The sequence below is a fragment of the Bacillus rossius genome, chromosome 7 (assembly GCF_032445375.1).
Source record: "Bacillus rossius redtenbacheri isolate Brsri chromosome 7, Brsri_v3, whole genome shotgun sequence".
NCBI classification, from domain to species: Eukaryota; Metazoa; Arthropoda; class Insecta; order Phasmatodea; family Bacillidae; genus Bacillus; species Bacillus rossius.
The window spans coordinates 69,814,856-69,829,702 of record NC_086335.1 but is presented as its reverse complement, the minus strand read 5'-3'; the positions used below and the strand labels follow the sequence as shown (position 1 = coordinate 69,829,702).

At 43.6% G+C, this 14,847-nt stretch overlaps 1 protein-coding gene across 2 annotated transcripts in view; it reads right to left on the bottom strand.

The window, feature by feature from the left end:
• LOC134534328 (pyruvate dehydrogenase (acetyl-transferring) kinase, mitochondrial) overlaps positions 1–14,847 on the bottom strand; it is a 51,014-nt gene that overhangs the window by 11,173 nt on the left and 24,994 nt on the right. Inside the window, exons 2-4 of one of the 2 annotated variants that reach the window (XM_063372723.1) lie at positions 5,780–5,842; positions 1,346–1,553; positions 377–561 (exon numbers count right to left, since the gene is read on the bottom strand). In XM_063372723.1, coding sequence (XP_063228793.1) covers positions 377–561; positions 1,346–1,553; positions 5,780–5,842 — 456 coding nt within the window. The remainder of the gene's footprint in view (positions 1–376; positions 562–1,345; positions 1,554–5,779; positions 5,843–14,847) is intronic. The other variant, XM_063372724.1, reaches the window with a different exon arrangement.

The following is a 14,847-nucleotide window of genomic DNA, read 5'->3' as shown; positions in this document are numbered from 1 at the left end:
TAAAGACTATATATTGTAATTTTTCTCGAAAATTTTGTTTATTTAACTAAGACATTGTTCTTCTCAAAGCAATTCCTCTTCGGAAATACTGACTCAAGACCCAGTGGTGGCCAATTTTTAAATTGTGAGGGCCAAATACCTTAATAGTCTTTTCAATATTAATAACAAACTCCCTGTACATTTTTTTCCCTGAACTATAGCATTTTGGGATGTTTACAGTTCACAAATAAAAGGAATCAAGCAATACAGCAGTAAAGTCCCGGCTCTCACATGGCAGTTGAAAGATCTAATTGATCAGAATTTCTGTGGTATTCGAGCAGCGAGTTGCCGTTAGTTAATCTGACTTGTGTCGGATGTGACGACACACGGCACTCACTGTGCTGGTTGATGAGCATGCGGATGCTGATGCGCGACATGTAGAAGCGGTCCAGGAAGTACTGGATGCTGCCCTCCGTCTGCTGGTTGACCTCGTGCGACTCCTTCAGCTCCAGCACGCCCTGCGCCATGGTGGGGATCACGTCCGTGTGGCGGTTGCGTATCTTCACCAGCGACTCGCAGAACCTGCCACGCACGATCCGCTCACGCCCGTGTACACGCTTCCACACCTGCCCACTGCAGCCGGCGAGGCACCGGACCTCCGGGGCAACCACGGTCTCCCGAAACAACTCCGGCAAACACTGGACTGATTCCTTACCACAGCTGTCCCAATGTCCCCGGGTCTCTCTATATCACTGTCAAGGAGTTATGACCACATTAAACAAAACAAAAAAAGCAGCATGAATGTAAAATTATTCATTTTTATTTTATTGAACATCTTCAGAGACTGTGACAAATGAAAGGTGATTTCTGAAACTATGGGAAACAGATACGAAGATGGCCAAAACTGGATTGTGATTCGAACCCGCGTCATCTGCGAAATCTCCCTAAGTTAGTGCTAAATAGTAAAATGATTCTAAAAATTTTAAAGTCATATTTCACTTATACATGGAGAAACATAAGGGAATCCTCGCGAAACCAGGCGGAACCACGAAAATGTAGCAACAATATTTTGCTAGAAGGCTATATACCCACAACGGTAATCTAAATAACATTTTGAAATTGAAAAAAAAAATGATTATATAGGTTATTGCATATTTTTCTTTATTGCTTAGGCCCTACATTTCTTATCATTCAATTATCAAACTAAATTCTATCGTACAATACGCAATTCAGATGAAAACCTCTAGAAGGAGTCAAGAACTGGACTGCGGACAGGGACACAGGCGGGGGTGGAAGCGGGGGTAGGAGCAGAACTAGGAGAAGGGACAGAACCAGGAGCAGGGGTAGAAGAGGCTAAGACACCCACCTGTGCAGCGTGGTGTCGTTCACCTCGGCCTTCTCGAACTCGAGGATCTCGTCGAAGCTGCGCATGTACCAGTTGTTGACGAGCCCCACGGAGGGCATGCGCAGCAGCGTGTCCGGCAGAAGGTGGATCTCCTTCATGATGTTGGCCAGCCGCACCGGCAGCTCCTTGCGCAGGAAGATGAACGACTTGCGCTCGCACGCGTTCAGCCCTGCCGCACACGACCATCGACACAACCTTTATACTGCCGTCCGCCCTTCCACGACCCTCGACAACCTCAACACATCCTTTATACTGCCATCCGCCCTTCCACGACCCTCGACTCACCCTTTATACTGCCGTCTGCCCTTCCACGACCCTTGACACATTCTTTATACTGCCGTCCGCCCTTCCACGACCCTTGACACATTCTTTATACTGCCGTCCGCCCTTCCACGACCCTTGACACATCCTTTATACTTCCGTCCGCCCTTCCACGACCCTTGACACATATTTTATACTGCCGTCTGCTCTTACACAACCCTCGACACAACCTGCACACGACCCGCGCACCCTTTATACTGGGGACGCCCTCATTTCACAGACGAGAGACCCACACCCGAAGTTCATGCTCGCTTTTTTGTGGAAGACAAAGACTTCCTAGATTTTATACGGTATGAAAAATATACAAATCCATGAAGTACGTTTCTTCAATTAGGGATTTTCCTCTAAAAGCAATTAGGCCTTTCCTTTTATCAACAACGCCATATTTATTTACAATGAACAAAAAAAAACCGAAGATGCACGATCGGACGTTTGGCTCTCTCGGCTGTGAAAAGAAGGCTTATCTTTATACTGTCGTCAGCCCTGCCACAGAACCTGTGTACGACCGTCACAGCCGGTATGCAACCGCCGATATACTCTGTAGACTGCCGCTATAAACCACTGAAGTTATACTAGTAGCCACTACGTTTGAACCCGACACAAGTAAATTGTTTTGCCTGTACAATTCTGACCCCCAGATGTCATGTTTCTGGAGTCTGGGCTAAAAGCACGACCCGCCAACTTCTTCAAAAGTCAAAGCTTTTTAAACGATCATGAGCAAACACGTACAAGACGTGTTATAACGACGTCCAATGTTCTTTTAAAATTATTTTAAGTCTAAACTCAAAAATTTTGTTTGATTTTTATTCTCTGTGCACATAGGCCTATCTTAGATACATACACACTTAGTGTTTTACTATAGATGGATCTCGTCGCTTATGGAAAAACTGTTTCTCTCAAGTTATAAAAGTTAATTAAATACTTTACGTATGGAACATCTCTATTACATACAGCGCACCAAGATGCTGTTTTTATCGACAGTTTTTTTTGACACAATGGCATAAAATCTCTCATAATAATACAAATGATAAGTAAGTTTCATTTAACCAAGGGAAAAATATAATACATTTGTTGAGAGCAGCATATAAAAGCTTTGTAACAAGTTACTTATGAAACTACTGACATAAATTTTCAAAAGTTTGAAGTAGTTCTAGGCCTCTGTGACAGACTTGGTAGTCATGCAGGCCTAGCCAGAGGTCTCAGAGTACATGCCGTCAGCGGGACAGTCTCACTACACTCGGTGCTAGGGCTCTACAAACAAAAATTATTATATTATTGGCATTATTTATACGTCACACTTTAATTTATAAATACATTCTTAAGCTAGCCGAAGCCATTAGAGTTCGGCTTAAAACACCACAGGTGAAAGCGTTACTTGCAAACAATCACACAAACTGTTAAAATGCAGTACTACTAAAAGTTTAGCAGGGTCAGGCTTTTTTTTTTTCCTAAATAAATCGCCAAAACCATCGAGGCATTTGTTAAATCATAAAAAAGGCTTCTCGATGCCTTCTTCGAGGAAGTCAGCCGCCAGCGAATAGAGATAACAGGGTTAGAGCCTTGATCTCCCTCTCACACACGACGCCGCTGTGAGGGAGAGGGAGGTACAGGCGCTGGCCCTGTCTCTCCTCACTGACAGCTGACTTCCTGGAAGCTTGTGTAACGAGAAGCATTTTTTACGATGTAACCTATACCTCGATCGTTTGGGCGAATAAGTAGAAAAATAATTCAGACTCTGCTGAAATTTTGGAGGTAAAATTTTTATGTTATGTTAATTTGTCTTTTTTCATAGCCCATCTTATATTTGTTGCAATCAATCACTGAGAAATGCGGACATTCAGCTAAATTATGTTCAATGCGTTAACAAAGAAAAAAAATTCCAAAACTTAAAAATACCACAAATTATTGTAAGCGCTAACGGCGCAAGTTTCTCCAACAGTCTAGTCGGGGGTGGATGTTGAATCCGCAACCTTTTTTTATTTCCCTCTTAAATATGCTCTGACCGCGATTGCTAAGACATCATACTGAAGTGAAGAGGGAGCAGGCAGCAGGCAAACAAACCAAAACTTAAAATAAAGAAAAAGTTCTGCAGCCTCCCCAACACAAATGTTACTAATGTCAAGAACCAAGTTATCAAGGGAATATTTTTCCAACAATCTGGGGGGGAAAAATGTTAAGAAAAATGTTTACGCACCGAATGATGGCAGCGCTGTAACTCTGCAGATCGGATTTCGGTCACGTGGAGCATAACGGCTGAGGAGAGGTTGACAGCTGGTTGGATGACGAACAGACGGAAAACTGATGGATGAAGGACAAAGTAAGAAGGGTTGAACGGATGAACAAGGGATGAATGGAATGATGACGAAGAACAGGAGTCCGTGGCTAGTCTGATGTCGCCCCTGTCCCAGAATGAAGTAAATACCACCTCGCACAAGACATGGTCTCTAACAACAGCCAAGTCCTACATGCTGTGCGATGGCAAAAGTTAATAAGCTCAGCAACAACGCAATCTCAGGATTTTAGTGGTGTTCGAACAACGCAGTCGCAACTAAGAAGCACGCCCTCTAGAACTAAACACAGCAAACCATGCACACGAACACACGCCTGCTGTCTACTGGCTGGCCTGGAGCCGTCGTGTGCGCTGGTTACCAGCTGGGACGTCTTGCGAATTCAACAAATGGCGCCGCTTCAGCTTACGAGTGTCAAAAAGTCCCGCGGGCAATCAAATTTCTCCGCTTAAGTAACCGTCTCTGTTGCGGGTCTCGTTCTTTAGTTTGCAGCGTGCATTTTCTCTCTCTTTCCAGCGCACGATTTCTGCCATTAGCGCCGTCCTTGTTTCGATGCGCGTGCTCTGTTGCCAGATATACACCACGGAGCACAATGTTTACACCCAACTTTATAATATAACGAAAAAAATGTTTAATTTATCTGAAACATTGTATTATTTGTTATCTGTAAAAGATTTGTGCAATGGGAGTGCATGACTTGATGTAAGTTTTTGGACATACGCCATTGCTAAGAACTTTTTCTGTTGAAGAAAAACTAATAAATAAAATAAATAAATAAAAATAAAAATAAAAAAAGATACAAAAAAAAGATACAAAAAACACACATGTTTTGTCATGTTTTTTGTCTCGCTTCAACTGTTGTGCTGAATTATTTTGGGTTTCAATATTTTTGTGTTGTCATCATTTGTGGGGATTTTTTCGTTCTCTTAGTACATTTTTCTTTGTTTTTTCTTTGTTTGCTGACCATATTCCTGTTTCGGAATATTTTGTGGTGTTCATATCCTTGTTGACAACAGCAATTGTTTGCTTAATTTTGTGTGTTTTTTGTATCTTTTTTTGAGTATTTTTATTTTTATTTTTATTTATTTATTTTATTTATTAGTTTTTCTTCAACAGAAAAAGTTCTTAGCAATGGCGTATGTCCAAAAACTTACATCAAGTCATTGTATTATATAAAGAAAAAAATTGAAATGAGAATTTTAGAAATAAGTTTTCTTGTATTTTATTAACAGCATAATCTGATAATATTTAATTTTTACTTCTAAAAAGACGCAACTGAAATACGCCATCTTGGTTTCAACGTTTTTGTCAATAATTTTTCCATGTATTTTAATATTAAAAAATTTGGCTGTGTTTGAGCAAAGCACATAGTTTAATGGAATAACTTTCTTGTTTAAATAGTTACCGACTGATAAATAGTTTCTCCAGTGAAATAATAATAAAAAAATAATACTGAATTTTTATTTATTTCAGAATGAATACAAATACGTGTTTTATGGTATTAGAAAAGTTAACAAACAGCAAAAATAAAAAATGAACATTTTATAATTAATTAAAGATGGCGTACAAAAAGACATTTTTAATGTCGACGACCCGGTTGTGGAACTGGCAACAGTGCACTGCAAACCAAGAGCGTGGCGCAGCTCAGCCTGACGGCGGACATTGTCCGCTTCAGCCTTCAATCCCCGACGCGCGGTGGTTGAACTCGCAAGCTCCCCGTGTAATGTCCACGTGTGTGTCCACGTGTGTGTCCACGTGTGCTGAGGGCGGGCCAGGCCCGACTCACGTGCCGCGGTCTTCCAGCCGAGCTCGGGACACGTGCACGGCAGAGAGTGCTCACAACCCACGACTGCAAAAACAAAGAGTCCGGCTGCAGGGAGACAACACTCGCCCGGCCTCGTTCCTCGACTCTCAACCACACATCCCAGCACTCACCCGCGAGCACTAGAGTCACAAATAACTACCCATGACAACAAGTACAAGAAGAGAGACACTTCGCGAACGAACTTCGTCGAAACGATTCGTGCTCCAAATATTGCAAAATAGTTATACCGTCTCAGAAACCTTCACGGACATGCGCATAACAACTCACCAAAATTTTATCGCAATCGGATAAATGGTATAGGAACGCATACGGCACAAATAAACGAAAATTAAAGACATGACAAACGCATCAAACGATGGTGCGTTTAAAATGCAAGGCAACTTTATCTATTGACGAAGTAAAGAACACAAATGTTATTAGCGCCTTTATTTTGCTAGCCGCTGCGAGCTCCACTGCTGGTCTCACCAAGGAGAAAAATATTAATTTGCCAGACCTTACTTTGTGTATGATCGTGTGGCAAACATAGAGAAATGACACTCACTATTTGTATGTCTATGACCTATAATTTGTTTCTGTTATAAAATGAAATTATCACTTTTTCACTCCCTTAGGGATGGAATCATAGAAAAGAGAGGGATGGAATCTCATATTAATATGTGGTCTATGTGTTAATCCAGGTTATGAGCTCGCTGTAGGCCAAATTTCATCCAGATCCGTTCAGCCGTTCTGGTGTGATTGAGTAACAAACATCCATCCATCCAAACTCTCATATTTATAATATTAGTAAAATTACCGCAGTATGTTCTTTGCATGATTATTGCAATGGGGGAGATTGATTCGACACCTAGTTTTTGCATATTTGTCTTTTTTTTTTGGTCTGTCGATGAGGTTTCTTATGACATACGGTGTAATCAGTAATGGCGTATGTTCAACAATACGCCGTGAACACTCCACAATGTTAGCTTCCAGCGGGGCTCAACCATGACAGGCTTCCTGGGAAACCGTTTGCGCCCAAATAGTTTTACAAGCCCCTTTAATTTATCTGTACTCAATTTTGGTTGGAAGAAATGTGCTTTAGGTGCGGCGGACTTTCTTTCATACCAAATCACAAAATTGTCCCGTACCACAGCGGGTGGCTCAGGGAAAAAAGCTAAATCATTCCCCCCCAATCCATTTTTTTTAACAATTTCCCAGTGAAGCAGTTTCGCAAGACACGGGCATCCGGAACTACTTCCTGTCCGATTTGGCGGCATGGAACAGTTGGATCAGTTAAAAATACGCCCCAACTGGACGAAGGGGCGCGTGGCGTGTATTTATAAGAGCTGTGACGTCAATCGCCGCAGGAGACAGCGCGGAGCGCGGGAGAGTGGTCACGTGACGCCCACTGCCTTCTGCCCCCCACCTGCCTTCCGCCTGCTCAGGTACCAGCATGTGTCGCTAGCCGGGCGTCTTCTTTAGGGTTCTCAAACATAGGTAAACATAACTAAATAGGTAAACATAACTTAGTTCGTTTTTTTTTTTTTTAATAAAATACATTTAATTGCAGATTAAAGGAAGTTTTTCCATGTTCCTTTACTTGCTCACTAAAAAAGACTATCAATAAATAATGACAAAACATACTTGACTACCATGAATGGTACCTGCAACGATTAATACGTGCTAATTAACTACCTAACTTAAAAAACACTTTTTAAAAATCCCAACACAAGTGTTTCCGTGGTAATGTGTATGGTGCATGGTGGTATCTGGGTGCCATGTCTGGACGAGCTGTGAATGTAATGAAGGCTGAGGTCCGATCGGCGAGCGACATAACCTCCTGGGGTAGTGAGACACTGCAGTCCCGCCTGTTCGTGCTCCTGCGCTTCTGTGCTCCTGTGGTTCTGTGCTGCTGTGCTCCTGCACTCCTGTGCTTATGTGTTCAGGTGCTCCTGTACTTCTGTGCTCCTGTACTTATGTGCTCCAGTGCTTATGTGCTCCTGTACTTCTGTGCTCCAGTGCTTATGTGCTCCAGTGCTTATGTGCTCCTGTACTTCTGTGCTTCTGTGCTTATGTGCTCCTGTACTTATGTGCTCCTGTGGTTCAGTGCTCCAGTGCTTATTTTCTCCTGTGCTCCTGTACTTCTGAGCTCCTGTACTTCTGTGCTTATGTGCTCCTGTACTCCAGTGCTTATGTGCTCCTGTACTTATGTGCTCCTGTGGTTCAGTGCTCCAGTGCTTATTTTCTCCTGTGCTCCTGTACTTCTGAGCTCCTGTGCTCCTGTACTTCTGTGCTTCTGTGCTTATGTGCTCCTGTACTTCTGTGCTCCAGTGCTTATGTGCTCCTGTACTTATGTGCTCCTGTGGTTCAGTGCTCCAGTGCTTATTTTCTCCTGTGCTCCTGTACTTCTGAGCTCCTGTGCTCCTGTACTTCTGAGCTCCTGTCCTCCTGTACTTCTGTGCTTCTGTGCTTATGTGCTCCTGTACTTCTGTGCTCCAGTGCTTATGTGCTCCTGTACTTATGTGTTCCTGTACTTCTGTGCTCCAGTGCTTATGTGCTCCTGTACTTATGTGCTCCTGTGGTCCAGTGCTCCTGTGCTTATTTGCTCCTGTGCTCCTGTGCTTTTGTGCTCCTGGCTGTCGCTTCAGTAAGTACCAAGCCCTGTCCATTTCTTACTTGAACATGCGGTTCGCACCCCAAAGAGCTAGATGTTCGTGAAGACCCTGCCACACCGTTTTTTTTGGTTATATTAAGTTATCTCCTTGGCGGCGCAAAACTAATTTAATCGATGCGAAAATACTTAATGCTGTTTTGTAATAAACCGTCATGTAATAAATAAAGTAGTAGGAGGTGCAAAAACTCATTGTTATCACACACCCACAAAATTAGTGGCTACCTAAATAGAGTGAATTTTCACTGGTTTGTTTGCCTGATAATAGCTTATACATTACTTCTCCTAATAAATTAATGTAGTTATGTCAGCAACTACTATCTAGCGGACGGGCCCATACCTACTTAAAAAAACTAGGTCTCAGTCTCGGTAATTAGAGTTTCTCCCCCATGCTACTGGCACACACCTGCAGACTACACTCGGGGAAGGGGGGGGGGTGCGGCTAGCGCTCTGGGCAGATCATTTATAGCCCCTCCCTCCACCCCCACCCTTCCCCCCCTTTTCCAGTTCCCACCACACATCGTACAAATTATACAAATTCAAGATTATCAATTGAAAGTTCCAAAACAGCACATCATGCAACTAATACTAAAGTTTTTTTCAAAGACATGGGCTCTTTGTCCTTTTTTTATTTCCTTTTCTTATTTAAACGTATTAAGTGGGTTTTGCAGTTTATTACGGCTATTATAACTACCGAAGTAATACGTGAGTTAAAGTATACCGTATATTTTTCAACAAGTTTTAAATCTATTTCTAAAGTATTTTGGTTTATGGTCCTAATGTTTTAAAGTGCACTGCAATAGTTAGTATAAACTTGAATTTCGCCTTGACCTGTGTTCCTGACGATCTAATCATTACCGTACGTTAAAAAAGGGGGGGGGGGGGCTGTCTGTAAAGTCGATTTACGGACGATAATTTTACGTGATAACGTCATAAGAAAATATTGAAAAATTGCTAAATTTTTAATTTTCAAATATTATTTACAGTTTTTGCAAATTAAAATTAAATAATTTGTTTAAATTTAATCACGAATCATTAGTTAAAAATCCCGCCTTAACCTGTTTCATGATATAGAAGATTTTCTCGCACGGAGGTTGGCCGGTTCCTGCACGCTCGGCTCAGGCGGAACGTAACAATGAGTCATGCTTTTTCGTGCGTGCAGCCGGCGTTCATAGATTTATAAGACGTTATCACGTCAAAAAAAAACTTATTTTTACCGTCCCTCAAATTGTTTCCCGCGCCTGCAACATTACATTCTTATTTTAATTATTATAGTCATTTAACTATTTTTTAACCTCTTTAATCGGCCATGTTCTCTTCGCCATTTTAAAGGATCGCTGAGACGTCAACAGATTTCATTTCCGTTTCCGCTATAGGCACGATTCTGATTGGCTTGTCGCGTGCGACATCCAACTTATTTTAGATCCCGTCCTACATGCGAAATATTTGATGGCAACTCAGGTCAGACCGACTTGACCAAACAAACGGTGACGTTTTACGGTGACGTCATAACTAGAGACCGGAAAAATTCGCGAGTTCATTTCGCGATAGGCTAAAATACAAATCGTTATACCTCAGTGCTGCCTCTGCTATTGGCTCACAACTCACCTGGATGACTCTGGACCAATGAGAAACACCCGACCAAAGCTTTATCGAATCACAGGCTGCTACGTTGGGACACCTTCACAAGACAGCAGCCAATGAGTGGGTGGCATTTGACCGAGTGTACGTAGAACTATGGAGTTCATCCTACAGGTCATTGAACCCGCGAATTTTTCCAGTCCCTAGTCATAACTAGAGACATGCAAAATTTGCGGATTCATTTCGCGATAGGCTAGCATCAAAACAACTATACCTTCGTACCGCTTCTGCGATTGGCCCACATTTTATCCGGGGAACTGTGAGCCAATGGGAAACACTAAACCAAGAAAGTGCCGAATTACGGACAGCCTAGTCGAGACGTCTCACGCGTCAGTAGCCAATGAACAGGTGTCATTTCCGCGTGTATTTAAAGGACTGTGGAGTCTATCCTAGAGGTCAATGAATCCGCGAATTTTGCAGGTCTCTAGTCATAATCCTCGAACTTTATTAGAGACGGCGCGCTGGGAGGGGTTGGAAGCGAAGGTGTGACCGTGTGCCAGGAGGGGTGTGCTCGGTCGACAACATGCATAACACGTTATGAGATCGGGGGAAACTTCCCGAAATGCACAAACAAGCTGTTTGCGACACGCAGATAGCCTCTGACCTCGCCCGACTGTGAAGCGCCCGAGAGCGGTTCGCGCCGACGCACATGTTGCAACGGGCCGCTAAGGCCAGTTGCGTCACCACCCGGGCGCTACGTTATGTCGCTCCGAGATAAGTTACGCCCGCCCGTTATACAAAACGGAGACGGATTCGCCGGAATATTTCACCATCGCGTCTGCTGCTTCCACAATGCGCGGAATAGTAATAAAAAAAAAATTACTAGAGACCTGCAAAATTCGCGGTTTCGATGACCTTCAGGATAGACTGCACATACCCCTGTACACTCGGGCAAATAACGCAAGTTCATTGGCTGCCGACTTGTGAGTCGTCTCAGCTGGCTTGTCTGTGATTCGATCCTTCTTTGGTTGAGGGTTTATAACTGGTTGAGATTCGTCCATATGAACAGTAAGCAAATAGCAAAATTATCTAAGAGGTATATGTGTTTGAATTCTAGCCTATCACCGAATGAATCCGCGAATTTTGCAGGTCTCTACCAATGAGATTACATTTTAAGGTTACGAAATATTAATTAATGAAAAAATTATATATTATGCTTCAATACCATAACACGGGCAGAATTTTCATATTAAAATAAATTTTCAAATATTGAATTGCCACGTATTAGGGACCGGAAAAATTCGCGGGTTCAATGACCTGTAGGATGAACTCCATAGTTCTACGTACACTCGGTCAAATGCGACCCACTCATTGGCTGCTGTCTTGTGAGACGTTCCAGCGAAGCAGCCTGTGATTCGATAAAGCTTTGGTTGGGTGTTTCTCATTGGTCCAGAGTCATCCAGGTGAGTTGTGAGCCAATAGCAGAGGCAGCACTAAGGTATAACGTTTTGTATTTTAGCCTATCGCGAAATGAACTCGCGAATTTTTCCGGTCTCTACCACGTATATAATTACGCGGTTCCACCAGAATTTGGTCGCACAGCATTTACTAAACTGACACGGAGATAATTTATCCGGAAAGAAAATCAACATTTAACACAAGTTAGCAAAACCATCGTACAAATTTACGCTCCAGGTTGGCTTGAAAAAACTTTTATTTGAAATTGTTAATTTTTCAAATTTCCTGGGCGCAGAGGCGGATACAGAGTGATGGTCAGGGGAGGGCCAAATTAAATTTTATAATACCATTTTAGTTCATTTAGAATTGATATATTTTGAGAATTTTAATTGTGGTTAAAAAACGGCCTGTTATCTATAGCATATAGCACTGCAGTAAAATAATATTTAAGTAAGTTGGTAAACTATGACAAGGAATGAGGAGAAAATTTAAAAAAATATTCAAGGATCGGAGGGGGGGGGGGGGGGGGAACGGCATGGCGCTATGCACTCCCCCCCCCCCCCCTTTATTGCCATGCCTCGGGAGAAATCCATATATGTAAGTAGCCCAGGGCCCCGTAAAGTCTAGGACCGCAAACTGCATGCCTTGGCAAGAAACGAGTTGGTGAACTACAGCTGTCTCTGACAGTCACCACAATAGACTCCGCCCACAAGAGACGGAACCGGGAGAGATGCGCTGTTGCCACATGAGCAGTACCACGCCGCATTGTGCACCGCGTCGTCTGAGACACCACAACTCGTGGAACAGTTGCTGCGTGTTGGAAACACTAGCAAAAAAAAAAAAAAACTTCGATAGATGATTTGAATCATCATTTCCCATCGCAAGAAATAATTCGAAGAGCGTATCTTCGGTGCTAGCTAGGTTTTCATTTTCAAAGGAAAAAACAGTTATCGCCATGCACATTAAAAAATTATTTTCGAGGCACCTGAACATAGCCAACAATTAAATGATAAGGAAGCGTAATCACTAGAGACCTGCCAAATTCGCGGATTCATTTCATGATATGCTACAGTTCAAATAATTATACCTCAGCGCTGTTTCTACCACTGGTTCACTGTTAATCTGGAGGACTGAGGGCCAATTAGAGACCCATCACTCGTAGAAGTGTCGAATCACAGGCCACCCAGTCGAGACGACTCACAAGTCAGCAGCCAATGAACAGTTGGCATTTGCCCGAGTGTGTAGAGTGTAGTAGAGTCTATCCTGGAGGTTACTGAACCCGCGAATTTTTCCTGTCTTTAGTAATCACTAGAGACTTGCAAAATTCGCGGATTCACTGACCTCTAGGATAGACTCCACAGTCCTTTAAATACTCGTGGAAATGACACCTGTTCATTGGCTACTGACGCGTGAGACGTCTCAACTAGGCTGTCCGTAATTCGGCACTTTCTTGGTTTAGTGTTTCCCATTGGCTCACAGTTCCCCGGATAAAATGTGGGCCAATCGCAGAAGCGGTACGAAGGTATAGTTGTTTTGATGCTAGCCTATCGCGAAATGAATCCACGAATTTTGCATGTCTCTAGTAATCACACACAGAGTAATTTTAACTCGAGTGTGTTAGAGAGACAGACACACGCGTGTTGACACAGTACCTGCAGCTCGCGGCAGAAAGGTAAACAAACACGTCGACACGACCTTGGTGAGTGAGTGAGTGAGTGAGTGAGTGAGTGAGTGAGTGAGTGAGTGAGTGAGTGAGTGAGTGAGTGAGTGAGTGAGTGAGTGAGTGAGTGAGTGAGTGAGTGAGTGAGTGAGTGAGTGAGTGAGTGAGTGAGTGAGTGAGTGAGTGAGTGAGTGAGTGAGTGAGTGAGTGAGTGAGTGAGTGAGTGAGTGAGTGAGTGAGTGAGTGAGTGAGTGAGTGAGTGAGTGAGTGAGTGAGTGAGTGAGTGAGTGAGTGAGTGAGTGAGTGAGTGAGTGAGTGAGTGAGTGAGTGAGTGAGTGAGTGAGTGAGTGAGTGAGTGAGTGAGTGAGTGAGTGAGTGAGTGAGTGAGTGAGTGAGTGAGTGAGTGAGTGAGTGAGTGAGTGAGTGAGTGAGTGAGTGAGTGAGTGAGTGAGTGAGTGAGTGAGTGAGTGAGTGAGTGAGTGAGTGAGTGAGTGAGTGAGTGAGTGAGTGAGTGAGTGAGTGAGTGAGTGAGTGAGTGAGTGAGTGAGTGAGTGAGTGAGTGAGTGAGTGAGTGAGTGAGTGAGTGAGTGAGTGAGTGAGTGAGTGAGTGAGTGAGTGAGTGAGTGAGTGAGTGAGTGAGTGAGTGAGTGAGTGAGTGAGTGAGTGAGTGAGTGAGTGAGTGAGTGAGTGAGTGAGTGAGTGAGTGAGTGAGTGAGTGAGTGAGTGAGTGAGTGAGTGAGTGAGTGAGTGAGTGAGTGAGTGAGTGAGTGAGTGAGTGAGTGAGTGAGTGAGTGAGTGAGTGAGTGAGTGAGTGAGTGAGTGAGTGAGTGAGTGAGTGAGTGAGTGAGTGAGTGAGTGAGTGAGTGAGTGAGTGAGTGAGTGAGTGAGTGAGTGAGTGAGTGAGTGAGTGAGTGAGTGAGTGAGTGAGTGAGTGAGTGAGTGAGTGAGTGAGTGAGTGAGTGAGTGAGTGAGTGAGTGAGTGAGTGAGTGAGTGAGTGAGTGAGTGAGTGAGTGAGTGAGTGAGTGAGTGAGTGAGTGAGTGAGTGAGTGAGTGAGTGAGTGAGTGAGTGAGTGAGTGAGTGAGTGAGTGAGTGAGTGAGTGAGTGAGTGAGTGAGTGAGTGAGTGAGTGAGTGAGTGAGTGAGTGAGTGAGTGAGTGAGTGAGTGAGTGAGTGAGTGAGTGAGTGAGTGAGTGAGTGAGTGAGTGAGTGAGTGAGTGAGTGAGTGAGTGAGTGAGTGAGTGAGTGAGTGAGTGAGTGAGTGAGTGAGTGAGTGAGTGAGTGAGTGAGTGAGTGAGTGAGTGAGTGAGTGAGTGAGTGAGTGAGTGAGTGAGTGAGTGAGTGAGTGAGTGAGTGAGTGAGTGAGTGAGTGAGTGAGTGAGTGAGTGAGTGAGTGAGTGAGTGAGTGAGTGAGTGAGTGAGTGAGTGAGTGAGTGAGTGAGTGAGTGAGTGAGTGAGTGAGTGAGTGAGTGAGTGAGTGAGTGAGTGAGTGAGTGAGTGAGTGAGTGAGTGAGTGAGTGAGTGAGTGAGTGAGTGAGTGAGTGAGTGAGTGAGTGAGTGAGTGAGTGAGTGAGTGAGTGAGTGAGTGAGTGAGTGAGTGAGTGAGTGAGTGAGTGAGTGAGTGAGTGAGTGAGTGAGTGAGTGAGTGAGTGAGTGAGTGAGTGAGTGAGTGAGTGAGTGAGTGA